The following is a 16,869-nucleotide window of genomic DNA, read 5'->3' as shown; positions in this document are numbered from 1 at the left end:
CCAGTACAGTATTTGTACATTGATATCATATCCCCCCTCAATCGTCTCTTCTCCAGAGAGAATAGGTTCAGTGCTTGTAGTCTTTCCTCATAGCTGATGTCCTCCATTCCCCTAATTATTTTTGTTGCCCTTCTCTGGACTCTTTCCAGTTTCAGCACATCCTTCCTGAGGACCGGTGCCCAGAACTGGACAGCATACTCCAGATGCGGCCGGACCAGAGTCTTGTAGAGAGGGAGAATAATCTCTAGTTGCTAGACCCTGGCACGTGGGTCAGTTGCCCCAGGTCTCCAGTCTCATGCCCCCAGGTCTCCAGTCTCGTGCCCCCAGGTCTCCAGTCTCGTGCCCCCAGGTCTCCAGTCTCGTGCCCCCAGGTCTCGAGTCTAGTGCCCCAGGTCTCGAGTCTAGTGCCCCAGGTCTCGAGTCTAGTGCCCTAGGTCTCGAGTCTAGTGCCCCAGGTCTCCAGTCTGAAGCTGCTTCTTTATAAGGTGGGTAGGAACACTTATGACTTGTGACTAGGTGAGCATAAAGCGGTTGAATTATCTGGACATGTTAAAAGTGGATCATTGCCATTTACCTCACTAGACCCCAGTGGCTAAGCTTATACTGTATATTATACTATTGTGGCGGTTGTGCATGTCTAGCATTTTTATTAAAGTAATAGTCACTTTAATTGATGTGAATTCATTTGAACATGTTAAGAGTACGCCATTCCTCATAGAAGTCTTTTTTTTTTTTTTTCTCATTAGTTGATCTCTTTCCTGTAGACTTTGTCCTGCCGCCTCCCCCTCCCAGCGATGACTCCATCTTGAGCCCCGTGTCTTTTCCACCTCCTCCACCTTCCTTCAGTGACGATGTTCTTGGCTCCCCTACGTCTAGTTTCCCCCCTCCTCCGCCTCCTGAGTTTGCCGAACCCTTCCCACCCCCTGTGGAGGAATCCTTCCCATCACCGCCTCCGCTGGAGGAAGCGAGTGATATCCAGGTAAGAGAGACCAAAAAAGGATTTATTGAATATTTTCATGGCCTGGTGCCCAATGCAATATTTTCGGAACAATGTCCTCTACCCTTTTTTTGTTTCTAAAAACCAAGCAGTACCATTTTTTGATAGCACCGCTTTGCTACCAAAGTTCACGTTTTGTTGACTAACTAATAAATTATTTTTATTTGAAGATACATTGGTTCAGGATTTTGGTAGATCTATTTATGTTCTTTAGTTAAAAGGCTGCTTTCTAAGATTCAATGGATCAGAAGTGGAGGCCCCAGAATGACAATAGTAAGTTTGGTAACATGAAGGGAGCAGTAGACTTATGGTTGACAGTCCAGCTCAATTTTTTATTGTCATGAGGGTACAAACTACAGACAATGCATTTTGAGGGCTCTACTGATCTCACTTGATCAGGGCTACAAATACCACCTGAAAGTTTGATCAGAATTGTACATACAGAAAAGGCCATGCATGATGATATAGATATGATACAGCGTAAAAAGCAATGTGCAATATTATAAAAGGTTTACGGACACAAGGACACAAGAAGTTAATCCTGTATGTAGAATTATGATGAAAGTTGTATGTTATTTGTAGGCCTGATTAAGGGAAAATTGGGGAAGTCCCCAAAAAGTGTTGGTGATAATTTTACTCTCGTGACCAGTGCTCCTTTAAACTGTAACCTGTGGGCCAGGTGGGGCCATTTGCTTCCCTTTTATTTGGGTTTTGGGGCACTAAACCTCCTATGGGCTCTTTCACACGGTCCGCCTCCGTTGGCGGACTTCATGCTGCTCAGCGGGGGATCCCCGCTGAGCAGGCAGGTGACAGCTCCCTCTCTGCTCTGTGTGCGGAGAGGGAGGTGTCAGAGCCCCGCTACTCTCTATGGTGGAATCGGATAAGAGTGGACCGCCTGTCCACTCTCATCCGATCCGATCCCCTGGACGGATGGAAAATACGGTTTCCATCCGTCCGGATTTCACGGACAGGATCGGATGCGGATGGCAGCGGGTGTCAGCGGACATGTCACCGCTGACATCCGCTGCCCCATAGGGATGCATGGAGGATCCGATCAGGTCCGCCTAAAAAACTGACTGGTGGATCTGACCGGATCGTTCGCGTGAAAGAGGCCTAATAATAATAAAAATAATATGATGGGCCATCATTCCTTCAGTTCACACCAATGATGAGGCAAATTTCCTCCATATGACATCAGTGATGAGGCATCATTTCTCCCACTAACACCATTGATAGGGCAAAATGCCTTCAATTTACACCATCCATGGGACACAATGTCTTCAATTTATACCATCCATGGGACACAATGTCTTCAATTTATACCATCCATGGGACACAATGTCTTCAATTTTATACCATCCATGGGACACAATGTCTTCAATTTTATACCATCCATGGGACACAATGTCTTCAATTTATACCATCCATGGGACACAATGCCTTCAATTTACACCATCCATGGGACACAATGCCTTCAATTTACACCATCCATGGGACACAATGCCTTCAATTTACACCATTGATGGGGCACAATGCCTTTAATTTACACCATCCATGGGACACAATGCCTTCAATTTACACCATCCATGGGACACAATGCCTTTAATTTACACCATTGATGAAGCATTATTTCCTCCACTGACACCACTGATAGAGCACAGTTCCTTCCTCTGGTTCCAGCAATGAGGAATTATTCCACTCACAGCTGCCAATTATGGAGTACTCTTGCCTCCATTGACACCAGTGATAGGCAGTGCTGGATTACCAAATAGGCAGAGTAGGCACTGGCCTATGGACCCCACGACAACAGTTTACAATAATATTGATTTGATCCTAAAAGAAAAATAACAATGAAGCGTTCTTAAATTGTTTAAAAAGGATCTGTAGCACTACCCCTGTAGGAGCTGCTGAATAAGATGGGTCCTCTGTTCTTTGCCTCAACCTTCCTAAGAACCTCAGCCCCTTTGACACACCAGGTTGAGGGGCAGTCCTTTTGAGATGTTTACTTTTGGCTATCATTGGGGCCATTTAAGAGTCTTAGTTGGAGGGGATTTCCTCTTATTTCCTGTTGTGTCAGAGGCAAATTCTTCCCACTGGGACACAGCAAAAAAACAGAGAGGTAACTCTTCCCTAGTCTATTAAAAAATGACTATACATACACTTTAACTTTGCTGGATTTAACTATTTTCATTAAATCTACTGTTCACTTTTTTACTTGCAGCTTTCCATTTTGATCTTCTGTGAACTGTGGAAAGATTAAGTCCTAGTACAGGACGGAAAAACAAAAATGAGTTTATTAGCAGTCTTTACAGTTACTGGAAGTACCGTAATGGAAAGTTGTGTTGGTAAATTACTTAAAAAGATGCAAAGTGCAGATTTTGCCCTTTATACATCCCTTATCCTATAATGTTTGTTTCCTTTTTGAGTAATGGTATTTTGGTTACAAGGATTTTTTTTTTCACTAGCTTGTCATCTTTTTTTCATTCACCCCTCTAATTTCTTCCTGTTGGAAGTCCTGGTTCTGCTTCTTTTCATCTCTCCACCAGCCATGGGGAGTCTTGTTTCAGCAAGGGAAGTCTGTTATTTCTTCGTCCCCAATCTCTCCAATTTTCACCCCCTGGCAGGACCATTTGTTTTGTTTTTAAAGGATGTTTCTTCATAGGCATGCCTTCTAACATATATATATATACTATGCATGGTTCAAATCTGAATGATTTTCTTCAAATTACTTTTAAAACCTGACTTTGATCTACAAAAGTACTTCACTCTTGGTTCACAGGTTCCACTACCACCACCTCCTCCAGCTCCACCTATTCAACTAGTATCTGCACCGAAACCTGCTGCACCAGTTCCTTCCAAGCCCTCTCCCCCATCCATGTTTCCCCCAAAAAATCCTCCTACATTTTCCCCCAAGCCCGCTGGCCCATCGTCTTTCAGCCCCAAGCCTGCTGCTCCTGCACCAGTTGCTCCAAAGCCCGCTTCTCCATTTGTTCCAAAAGTCTCTGCTCCTCACACATATTCCCCTTCACCACCTGCCACTAACCCTCCACCAGCTCAGAGCTTCTCCCCAAAGCCAAGTGTGCCATCATTTTCTCCAAAACCGACTCCATCTCACACCTTTGCTCCGAAGCCTTCTGCTCCACACACTTTCTCTCCTCGGCCAGCAGAGCCAAGTTCAGAGGCCTCGCGACCACCAGAGCAAAAGTTTCCTCCACTGCAGCCTGCAGTGTCTGAACCTCCAGCATCCATCTTACCATCATCTGTACGGTCACCAGGATTCAACTATGCACATCAACGAGAAAAGCCTCAAGTGCTTGAAAAAGCCAGACCGGATGACAATGTCAGGGTTCCAGCCCCGCAGATGGAGCTTAGCAGAAATTTTGTGCCACCGGAGAGTGTTAAAAGCGGAGTGATAAAAGCCAATGGGACCTCTGTCCCTAAAACGCAACCGGAATATTTTCAGTCGCCAAGGTCGCAGTCTGATGGCGTGCAAACCAGAGGACCTCAGCCAAGCCTGCAAAGACCTTCTGAGCCAGTAAGGAACCTTAAATATAAATGCTTTAAATTGAATGGGGGGCAAACCTGTATGGTAAAATCTACAGAAGTGAGAAAGTGGTGTTTGGGGCAAGTTGTTTAAATTGTCCAATCTCGTGTTTATCCAACAAGTAGGTGGCCAGTCAGATCAGGAGATCCAACCATAGATCGCTCCATGTGGATAAAACTGTCTTGACTGGTTGGGCTTCTTGGGTTTAAATAGTATTTAAAGTCAAAAATGTTTTATTTGAGTTTGGGTAGTGTAGCAAAAGGTTAGAACATGGGTGTCCAACCTTTTTGGCTTCTCTGGGCCACATTGAGTGTAGAGAAATGTTCTCGGGCTGCATATAAAATCTATACTATAGTTAAGGTATATAAGTAATAAAACGCCGCCGTGCCCTTCCCGCGCTGCCGCCACCCCCCCCAGCACTAATTAAACACAACTAGAGGATGATCCCTTCCAATCCCTTACAGTTAGTTGGAAGCCGCTGTGGCCGTGCCCCCGACCCAACTTCCTTCCTCCCCAGGAAAAAATAAATAAAAATTGTCAGGGGACAGTGGGCAGCATTGCCTGCGGTTCTGGGCCGCAGGTTGGACATGCCTGGGTTAGAACCTTTGTCTGGTTTTTACTGCTTCCTGTTTGTCCTACTTAGCAGGACTGAGAGTCGCTAGTTACTAGGACAAAAATGGAGGGGGCACGTGTTTCAGGGACAACTTTCTGGAGGGGATGTCTCCTTTGTGAGATTTGCTCACTTTCTGTGGAGTCTGAGATAGGTAATTAAGATAAATTGTACCAATTGGATACAAATAAAAAAATAAAATAAAAACAGCTTCTAACTTTAGCTTGTTCAATTAAGGTTTGACAAAAAAGAAAAGAAGAAAAAACCTGGAAACTGATTTGGTGTAGAGTCTAGTTTTAGTAAATCACAGCCGGTGTTCCACTGTGTATAGCCATGTGTGCTCTTGTGGTTATCAGCCAGGAGAAATATCATTGGGCAGATGAAGTGTTGAGGGCAGGAAATTATTCCAATATACTGTTATTCTCTTGCAGAATCGGACTGCTGGTGCCACTACTCTAAACATGAAGGAAGTGGAAGAGCTGGAAATGCTGACTCAGCAGTTAATGCAGGAGATGGACAAACAGCCCACAGGAGAAGGGCACGTGTTGGGTACATAACATTTTCTTTGTAATCACTAAAGCTTCATTGTGCATGAGTGTCATGTCTTCCAGTATTGATCAGGCTCTAAAAAGAAAATTGACCCAAGAAAAATATGACGGCCACTACTGACACATGTTGCTGTTGGAAGTGATCCTAAAGCCTCGTACACACGCAACGATTGTTGGCCGACCGATCGTCCGACTTTTGTCCAGAGTGGTGTTTTGTTGGTTGGAATGTGCCTTGACTGCACACGAATTTTCTCGGCCAACAAAAATCTACTTCAGAAGTGATGTCATGTGCTGGTTTACTTTCCGTGTGTTTTTTCTCCTCTGAGCATGCCCAGTCTTGCTCATCAGATTTTTGTCTGCCGAAATCTGTACTGACTGATGGAAAATCGGCCGTTGTATTGACAGCCAACAAAAATTTTATAGCCTGCACACCAGATTTTTTTCGGCCGAAAAGTCGGAGACGGTTGTCAGAAGCATCACTAACAAGCCGAAAATCGGCCGATCGGACGTTGGCCGAAAATTCCCGGCCAATAATCGATGCGTGTGTACGAGGCATTTGGCTTAAGAACATTCTAAATCACTCAGTTGGAGCAAAACTTGCAACCAGGGCTTTCAGACCACCTGCTGGGATTGCTTTTTTGGGGTCATTGACTTAGATATTATTGAAGTCAAAAGCTTGCCATACACTTAGTCAAACCCAACCCCTTTTTTTGGTAAAATAAAACTTGTTTGGCTTATTATAACTTAGCTGCTGTTCTTGGTTCAGTAATCATTGTGGTGGTCTCCAAAATTGTTACAGAGTTTATTTCCACATCCAATTTAAATTGGAGTGGCTCTCAAGGTGACCAGAATTTCTTCTGTAATTTAAAGGCAAGCCCAGTCCGTCTCCAAAAAGACACACAATTATAGGTGACCCTTTTGCGTGTCGGAGACTGGTTTAAATCTGTATGCTGTGTTTAAAAAGCTTGTCAATGGGTGAGGTTCGTCTGCTCTAATGTAAACTCTTAAGAACATATGTTAAGTAGAAATCTTAAGTGTTTAACCCCCCCAGGGTCACCAGTGAAAGCTAGAGCTCTGCCGGAATAGTGAAACGAGGTCAACTGTCAGCTTAATTTACGTAGCTTGAATATTTTTAGTTTGTTTTTGGTTGTTAGTCACTATTTTCATCCATTTCTGAGCTCATATCCTGTTATGAATACAGAAAACTTCCCCTTTTTAACATGGGTTATAGTGTCTGCTAGCATGGATGTTTCGCCTACGGAAGGCTCCAGTGCCTCCCTTAGTGTATACCTCCACCTAAGGGAGTATTGACATTCGGGTCAGTGTGCAAGTTTTGAAGCATTAGAGAAAAATTATTGAATTCCAGGATTTAATTCTGCTTTACTTAATTTTAATTTAATTCTAATTTAATGTTCATTTAAATGGTTAAAATGTATCTAGTGATGTCGAGGCACCATAATTGAAGGAACTGAAATACAATGATTGAAAGGGTCAGGCCAGGAACAGCCAGGCTGGAGAGGAAAGGGTTAGATGATAAACATTCTCCAGCTAGAAAGGTGGATCGGTCTATCAGACGTCGGCTTCTAATGCAGATTTTGAGAAACTCCCGATGTGCAGTGACATCATAGTAAGCAAATTCAGTACAGGAGAGATGCCTGTACAAGTGTGAAAGACTGAAGGGAAGGCTGGGAGTTAGCATTAAAGTACCCTTGTCTGAAAACCTCTGACTATAATTCGGAGGGGGGACTAAATACATTTGGCCATATAAGGCATTACTTTTTGGGAGCACTGTGACTTTAAGGGCTTATGTCTGTTTGCAAAGGTTAGTAATTAAGTGATGGCGGTATTGTTGTCTGTGGTCATTAGCATGGTGCTGTGTGCTGGTTTGTTTGGTATGTCAAAATTAAGTTTATACTGAAGGGTATAAATGGTATTTGTAGACATGTGAATTAGATCTGGAGGCCTTAATTAAATCTCCTTCTAATTGTTTCCAGAATAGAAATCTGTTTGCTGGTTCTCACGCAGATTAGCCACTGTAGACCTGCTATCGAAACTTTTTAATCTGAGCTTGTCGGGTATTAGTGGGCCCGGATGGGAAAGGAAGCCAACTGCAAAACTTAAAGCTCAAATCCAGTCCGTACCTTATTTTGGTTTTGATTAAAAGTGGGGAGGGTTAGGATTTATGTCAGAATTGTACAGTTGTACAATGTTTGATTTATTGTAAACTATAAATTGTGTGGGTCTGTCTGTTATATTAGGTGTGGTTGTGTTAAAGAAGAGCTCATGACTCAACTTTATCCCCCTAGCTTCTGTCTCTGGCACTTGGTAGAAATCGGTGCTGCTTGAAAGTAGGTGCAGGCTCTTTTCCAGCCTGTAGGTGGCGTTGCACCTCTATTTTAGGTAGGGTTGGGTGTGGTTCAATGAGGGAAAGTGTCTTCCCTTACTGCAGTGGCTATCTTGGGAAGACATTGTCTGATTGGACACCAAAATCCCACGAGACCTTGGTCGCCATCTTGATTGAGGACCTGATAAATAGGTTGGCCTGCGTCACCCTGGGACAAGTTGCAGGTAAGGGACAGGAACCCGCTGTTTAGGGAAAGCATTCAGTGCAACCAAATGTTCCTGGTGATTATGGATAGATCAGGGAGGTCTCCTGAAATTCGGAACCCTGTGCCTAAACTAGGAAAGTGAAGTCTCTCCATACATGTTTATCTAGTAGCTATGTCACATTCAACTGGACTTTGCAGTGTTTTAGATGTTTCATAGCTTATCCCAGCCATTCTTAAAGTGGAGTTCCACCCTATTTTTATACTTACCTCCATCTTCTCGCTCCGGGTCACCTGAAAAAGAAATGGATAATCGCATATTTTTTTTTTTTTTACTTACCTCGTAGCGAAGAAAATATACTTACCTTACTTCCTTCTTCCTCCTTCCTCGGCCGCGGCCCGTCGTCACTTCCTGGCTCTGCAATGATTCCTGGGAGCTGGACGTCATAGCTCCCAGGAATCATTGCGCCTGCACCGGCCCCGACGTCAGTTCTGGGTCGCGCGCATCATCCCCTTCTAAACAGCTTCTGGGCATGCCCAGAAGCTGTGGAGGGGTGACGCGCGCGACCCGGAAGTGACGTCGGGGCCGGCGCAGAGCATCGTGGGACCACAGAAGGCGGAAGAAGACGCCGAAGAGGACGCGCTGGCTTCAAGCTGCCCACATCTGAGATGGCAGCGCTGGACAAGACGTTTGCAAGGTAAGTATTTCGTCTTGCAGGTAAGTGCAACCCGGGACAGATCAGAGGCTAGCCATTGTGGAATGCACTAGCCCTGACTGTCCCGGGGGTATTAAAAAAAAAAAAAACAAATCCAGGGTGGAACTCCGCTTTAACCAGGGTTTCTCCATATGTTGCAAGTGGCACTTTTGAATGACGGTTGATTGTCCTCCCATTTGATGGTGCCTGTATTATAGTTCCTGGGCCAGCACCACTTAACCAGGGTTCCTCCATATGTTGCAAGGGGTTCCTTGAATGATGGTTGATTGTCCTCCCATTTGATGGTGCCTGTATAGTTCCTGGGCCAGCACCACTTGGCAAAGCCAGCAGCATGACACCAATGATCTTTTAAGCTGTCTGTAATAGTGGCTTTCTAGCCACCTCTATAAGGGTTGCATTGTTCTTTCTGACTACCCTTGTGAGGGGCATTTTTCTCATTGACCCCCAATGAATTTGTTGCAGAGGGGGCTCCTCAAGGCCTGAAAATTAATTTAGGGGTTCCTCTAGGGTAGGGATCCTCAAACTACGGCCCTCCAGCTGTTGCGGAACTACACATCCCATGAGGCATTGTAAAACTCTGACATTCACAGACATGACTAGGCATGATGGAAACTGTAGTTCCTGAACAACTGGAGGGCCATAGTTTGAAGACCCCTGCTATAGGGTAAAAACGTTTCAAAAGGGTGGTTTATCCAGACCACCTCCTTTATTTTTAATGATTGGCAGAAAAATACCTCCGTATTTGTATCCAGACACCTTTATCCAACCACCATGGAAAGGCCGATGTTGTCCAAAAACAGGATGGGAGGTGTGGAAAGTTATAAAATGCATGTACATTGGGGCACACTGGGGAGACTAAGCAACCTCACAACTAATGGCCCAACCTTGAAGGGCAAATTCTACAGGTCAAGACTTCACGTTTGAGTGGAAGACAGCGCTGAATTGGTGCTGCTCGAGGCTGCCTAGCAGCAAATTGCTATGTAAAGGGTATAGCGGGAATCACTTATAATGGGTTGTATCCCAATTGTAGGTGGTAGGTGATAGACTCTGTTGGGGTCTAGGACTGCCATCTTTCTGATAACCACAATGGAGGAGTTACCACGATGAACACTTGGGTGATTGGAGAGGAGCGTCCAAAGTTAAAAAAAGTTAAGCAAATTACTGTTTGAAGGGTATAGAGGGGATTGCTTATAATGGGTTGTATCCCAATTGTAGGTGATAGGTGATAGACTCTGTTGGGGTCTAGGACTGCCATCTTTCTGATAACCACAATGGAGGAGTTACAGCAGTGAACACTTGGGTGATTGGAGAGAGCGTCCAAAGTAAAAAAAAAAGCCTCACTTCATGAATTTTATAGTTGTTTATTGAAAATAAAAGTAGAGCAAGTATAGTAAACACGTTGAAGCTTTAACTGCAATACAGCTATAAAATTCATCAAGTGAGACTTGAGATACTACTCTCCAATCACCCAAGTGTTGACCGTGGTAACTCCTCCATTGTGGTTAACACTTGGGTGATTGGAGAGTTGTATCTCAAGTCTCACTTGATTAATTTTATAGCTGTATTGCAGTTAAAGCTTCAACTTGTTTACTATACTTGCTCTACTTTTATGTTCAATAAACAACTATAAGAGAGTCGGTTCACACTGGGGGCGACACGACTCTGCACTACTTCGGGGGCGACTTGTGCATTCCCATGCACCACGACTTCGGAGTGACTTGCAGGGACTTCACATAATGGAATTCTATGCAAGTCGCTCCGAGGTCGCCCCCCGAAGTAGTACAGGAACCTTTTTCTAAGTCGGAGCGACTTGTGTCGCTCCTATTAGAACGGGTCCTGTAGCGGTCAATGGAGCGCGACTTGTCAGGCTGACAAGTCGCCTGACAAGTTGCGCTAGTGTGGACCGGCTCTAAAATTAATGAAGTGAGACTTTTTTTTTTTTTTTTTTACTTTGGACGCTCCTCTGCAATCACCCAACAGGTCAAAACTTAGTCTTCCCACTACTTGGGGAAATGAATATTAATTTGAGGACAGTGAGGTTTACATTTTGGGCATAGAGGACAACTAGTTCACAAGACGCATGAAATAGGCCATTAATGTCTAACTGGAACAACCATCGCTGAACAGGGATGGGGGGCTGTGACCCCCCCCCCCCCATCTGTCTTTGACATATACTGCTCTGCTAACATCTCTGCTTTGGAAGCAATTCACACCTTCAACTATGTAAATCAAAAGATTAACACCTACGCAGACTCCCTTAGACCAAGATGGGATTATGTAGCTAAAACATGGTGGATTCGTAACTTTCACACCTCCCATCTTGTTCTTGGACAATAACATCTGCCTTCCCATGGTGACTGGATTAAGGTGTCTGTGCTATCTGTGTGGTTATATTGGTTGGGGTACATTCCTGACATTTATTATAACAGAAGAAGTGGCTTGGAGAAGCTACAAAGCGTCTTTAACATTACAGAACAAGTTGAACGTGACTAACTACTACTAGATGTTTGACGGGAATGTATTCTGTGATAATAGTGAAAAGGGCCATTCAGGAATGGATTGTTGGTTGTTGATTGTCAATTGTTGGTTATCCTTTCCTCCTCTCAGATCTCTGTGGATCCTGCGGTAAGGGTCTTTCTCGGACAGAGACGGTGGTGCGAGCCGGGGAACACCTATACCATGTACACTGCTTCCTGTGCTCCAAGTGTGACCAGCAGCTCCAAGGTCAGCAGTACTATGAGAACAAGGGACGTCCACTCTGCGAGGAATGCTATCAGGTAAGTGCATCAGTTGCCGCCGGGGTATTATTTCCAGAAGGGGGTTCACTAAACCAATTCAAAGCTTTACAGAAGGCAGTAAGTGAAAGTGATTGGGTAACTACTAATGCTATCCAATAAACAATATAACTGTGCTGGGGTCACTGTGTTTAACTGGATTTGTTTTCTAATCCGCTGCTGCCAGAATTCACAGGGGACCTCACAGGGTCATTGAGAGAATACTTTCTGAGTATTTTCCTCTCTCTGCTTCTTATATTACCAGTCAATCTGGAATTAAGGTGGTGGAGTGGTGGACTCCAAGCTTGTTAGTAATTCCTAATTATAAATGATTGGTATACTAATGGCATTTTTCTTATTGCTTGATGGGAGTCGTTATGGTCCAATTGTATAGAGTATGAGAACGCCAAGATGTCATTATCAGTGGCGGCTGGTGCTCAAAATTTTGGGGGGGCGCAAAAAGAAAAATTTAATAGGTATTGCATCGCGCCAAAAAACGCAGTAAAAAATTGCGTGACTTTGAAGTCATGGTACAGGCATGGCACAGGTGATGGTATAGGCATGGCATAGGTGATGGTACAGGAGATGGTATAGGCATGGCACAGATATGGTATAGGCATGTCACAGGTCATGGTACAGGAGATGGTATATGCCCCCTTTCAATGCAGAGACCAGCGTACATGCCCCCTTTCAATGCAGAGACCAGCGTGCGTGTCCCCTTTAATGCAGAGATCAGCGTGCGTGCCCCCTTCAATGCAATGAACACTGTGCTGTGCCCCCTTCAATGCAATAAACACTGTGCTGTGCCCCCTTCAATGCAATGAATGCTGTGCTGTGCCCCCTTCAATGCAATAAACACTGTGCTGTGCCCCCTTCAATGCAATAAACACTGTGCTGTGCCCCCTTCAATGCAATGAACAATGTGCTGTGACCCCTTCAATGCAATAAACACTGTGCTGTGCCCCCATCAATGCAATGAACACTGTTCCATGCCCCCATCAATGCAGAGTTCAGAGTACGAGCCCCTTTCACTGCAGAGCGCCACAGCATTGTCCCCAATCACTGTAGAGCGCCACACCATTGTCCCCAATGATTGCAGAGTGCCACAGCATTGTACCCCAATGATTGCAGAGTGCCACAGCATTGTACCCCAATGATTGCAGAGTGCCCACAGCATTGTCCCCAATGATTGCAGAGTGCCCACAGCATTGTCCCCCAATGATTGCAGAGTGCCCACAGCATTGTCCCCCAATGATTGCAGAGTGCCCACAGCATTGTCCCCCAATGATTGCAGAGTGCCCACAGCATTGTACCCCAATGATTGCAGAGTGCCCACAGCATTGTACCCCCAATGATTGCAGAGTGCCCACAGCATTGTACCCCAATGATTGCAGAGTGCCCACAGCATTGTACCCCAATGATTGCAGAGTGCCCACAGCATTGTACCCCAATGATTGCAGAGTGCCCACAGCATTGTACCCCAATGATTGCAGAGTGCCCACAGCATTGTACCCCAATGATTGCAGAGTGCCACAGCATTGTACCCCAATGATTGCAGAGTGCCACAGCATTGTACCCCAATAATTGCAGAGTGCCCACAGCATTGTACCCCAATGATTGCAGAGACTGTCAGGACAGGGAGGACTCACTTACCGGTGGTGACCGAGTCCCGACTGACTGGTTCTTCTCTTCCAGATGACCTCCGCTCCTGTCGCTGCGGCCTGGTGAGGTGACTGGTCCGGTCGTCTGGGTCATCCGATGGTCTCCTCTCCGGTGCTGCCGTCCCTCCCGTCCGTCCACCCGACTCCATCGTCCGTCCACTCAGAATGACGTCGGCGTCGGATGTCCTGGATGATGATTGGTCCAGGCTGGAGAATGGACCAATCACAGCCAGGAATCCACGAAGTGGGGGTGTCCAAGCGCTGTGCACTGCGCCCAGGTTACGCCCCCAGAAGGCAGCCAATCGGCGCCTCTTCTGGGTCATAATCTTACCCCCCCCCCCCCCCCCCAGCCTCCACATAGGCCGGCGGCGGCGAAGTTGGCGAACGCAATTTTTTTTTTTTTTTGAAAACTTTATTGATCATTTTGTCTTTTTTTTTTTTTTCTCTTTTTTTAGGGGGGGGCGGCGCCCTGGCGCCCCCTATGCACGGGCCGCCACTGGTCGTTATACGTTCAGATTAGACACGTGCAATTAGTTTAGTTCTGAATCAAAGTTCGGACATGTTTTTCATTCTTTGGACATTTTGGATGTATCTGAATTCCAAATCCCAATACTAACTTTTGTAAATGAATCCTCCGAAATAACGAAACAAAATTAGTCCGAAATAATTACATGAATTTTTGAATTTGATTTGAATATGAATGAATGCAAATGAATATAAAATGTAAACATATAGCAATTCTTGGATGTGAAAAATTTAGCAGAGCATTCAAATAGAAAAAAATTCTAATTTGAATGCTGAATTTTCTGAATTCGGTTAAATGGAATTCAATTCGAAAATGAATAAACAAAACTAGACTAATTCCGAAAAAAAATTTAATTAATTTAACTAAACAAAATTGGTTTATCATTAACCACTTAAGCCCCGGAAGATTTTACCCCCTTCCTGACCAGGGCCTATTTTGCGATTCGGCACTGCGTGATTTTAGTGGACAATTGCGCGGTCGTGCGACGCTGTACCCAAATGAAATTGATGTACTTTTTTTCCCACAAACAGAGCTTTCTTTTGGTGGTATTTGATCACCTTTGCGATTTTTTTGATCATGCGCTATAAACAAAAAAAGAGCGTTAATTTTGCAAAAATAGCAATATTTTTCACATTTTTTTTTTATATGAAATTCCCCCCCCAAAAAAATGTAAAAATCTAAATTTTTTAACATTTTTGGCCAATTTGTTTTCTGCTACATATGTTTGGTAAAAAAAATCGCAAAAAGCGTCTTTTGATTGGTTTGCGCAAAAGTTATCGCGTTTAATAACAAAGGGAAAGATTTTTGTCATTTTTGTTGTTTTTTTTTTTCTAAAGCGTAATGGTGGCGATCTGCGATTTTTTTTTTTTTTTTTTTTTTTTTTTTTTGCGACATTGCGGCGGACAGATCGGACCCTTGACTGACATTTTTGACACTTTTGGGGTTACCAGTGACATTTCTACAATAATCAGTGCTATACATATGCACTGTTACTGTAAAAATACACTGGCAGTGAAGGGGTTAACTTTTTTGAGAGGGAGGGGTTAAGTGTGTCCCTAGGGGCGTGTTTCTAACTGTGATTTGCTGTGGCTTGAGGTGTAGGAACAGTGATCAACGGTCCTACATAGTAGAACCGTATGATCACTATTCCTACACAGGGGAGAATGACAGGCGGCTTGTTTACATCAGCCGCCTGCCTTTCTCCCTCTGCACCGACGATCGCCAAGTGACCGGCGGACATTGGGTCCGCTGGTCACACGCACGGGGGGGGGGGGGGGGGTCCGTGCGCTCGCTCCCTAGACCCTCACAGGCTAGCGACGTAGTACTACGTCGCTCTGCCTGTGAGGGGCTGACTGCCGACGTAAATAGTCGTGCGGCAGTTGGCAAGTGGTTAACGAATCAAAACAAATTTTTTCATTCTGCACATGTGTAATCCAGGTATGAAATTATATTTATTCCAATAAATGGGTTTATCAAGAGATGACATCTAATGTATTTGGGGCCTTATGGACCTATAGCCCTGATGATGTGTATATATGCATAACCCATGAACTGTGTTGGCTGGAAAGCATTGGTAGCTCATTGACTGCTTGAAATTCTTGCTACCCACATAACACCCATGTGCTGTGGCAAAGAGGATTGGCTTTAATGTCCACACGCCACACATATGCGTTCATGGGCACCAGAAACTGCGCTCGCTGTGCACTCCCAACACCGTGACTGTGCTATCAGACAGCTCTTGCTCTCTGCTAATGACCGGTAGTCTGATCATGTGACCACTGTGACAACCAATTGCAGTGGGCACGTGATCGGCCGATCAGTCCTTCCCACCCCTTCCCATACCCTTGATCCTTACCTGGTATTAGACTCTCACAATCCTCTGTACAGTAGAGCTCAGAATGGGAATGGGAAGGGCATGACTCGCAGTGAATTAGGTTTTCTGCATGGAAATATGCTAACAAGGAACATGCTGATTGGAGGAGTGAGGAGAGGGATGAGTTTTAGTCTCTTGCTACTCATTCAGTATCCAATTAGCATGCTGGAGATGTGTTGGGTGGACAGTACTGTAAAAGAGAAAAAAGAACATTTTGTCATTCACCTGGCTGTGCTGTGTGACAACTACGTAAATCTCAAGACATAAATACTCTTTTTTTTTGGCAGGGAAAACCACTCCTGTGTATGTATGTGTGTGTGAATATGTATGTATGTATCTGTGTGTGTGTGTGTGTGTGTGTGTATATGTATATATATATATATATATATATATATATATATATATATATATATATATATATATATATATATATATATATATATATCAGTGCCTTGAAAAAGTCTTCACACCCCTTGGAATTTTCCACATTTTGCCATGTTACAACCAAAGACGTAAATGTATTTTATTGGGATTTTATGTGATGGACCAACACAAAGTGGCACAGAATTGTGAAGTGGAAGGAAAATTATAAATTTCTAAATTTTTTACAAATATGTGAAAAGTATGGGGTGCATTTATATTCGGACCCCCCCCCCCCCCCCCGAGTCAATACTTTGTAGAACCACCTTTCGCTGCAATAACAGCTGGAAGTCTTTTTGGGGATGTCTCCACCAGCTTTGCACATCTAGAGAGGGACATTTTTGCCCATTCTTCTTTGCAAAATATCTCAAGCTCTGTCAGATTGGATGGAGAGCGTCTGTGAACAGCAATTTTGAAGTCTTGCCACAGATTCTCAATTGGATTTTGGTCTGGATTTTGACTGGGCCATTCTAACACATGAATATGCGAATATGCTTTGATGTAAACCATTCCATTTTAGCTCTGGCTGTATGTTTGGGGTCGTTGTCTTGCTGGAAGGTGAACCTCCACCCCAGTCTCAAGTCTTTTGCAGACTCTAACAGGTTTTCTTCTAACATTGCCCTGTATTTGGCTCCTTTCATTTTCCCATCAACT

General features: G+C 44.4%; 1 protein-coding gene across 1 annotated transcript in view; it reads left to right on the top strand.

The window, feature by feature from the left end:
- The window catches only part of ZYX (zyxin), a 42,166-nt gene that overhangs the window by 15,656 nt on the left and 9,641 nt on the right, over positions 1-16,869 (top strand). Inside the window, exons 3-6 of the mRNA XM_082266712.1 lie at positions 765-979; positions 3,777-4,532; positions 5,583-5,700; positions 11,569-11,738. Coding sequence (XP_082122838.1) covers positions 765-979; positions 3,777-4,532; positions 5,583-5,700; positions 11,569-11,738 — 1,259 coding nt within the window. The remainder of the gene's footprint in view (positions 1-764; positions 980-3,776; positions 4,533-5,582; positions 5,701-11,568; positions 11,739-16,869) is intronic.

This window comes from Pelophylax lessonae (assembly GCF_965119305.1).
Source record: "Pelophylax lessonae genome assembly, chromosome: 9".
Taxonomy (NCBI): Eukaryota; Metazoa; Chordata; class Amphibia; order Anura; family Ranidae; genus Pelophylax; species Pelophylax lessonae.
This window is presented reverse-complemented; position numbering and strand designations above follow the sequence as displayed.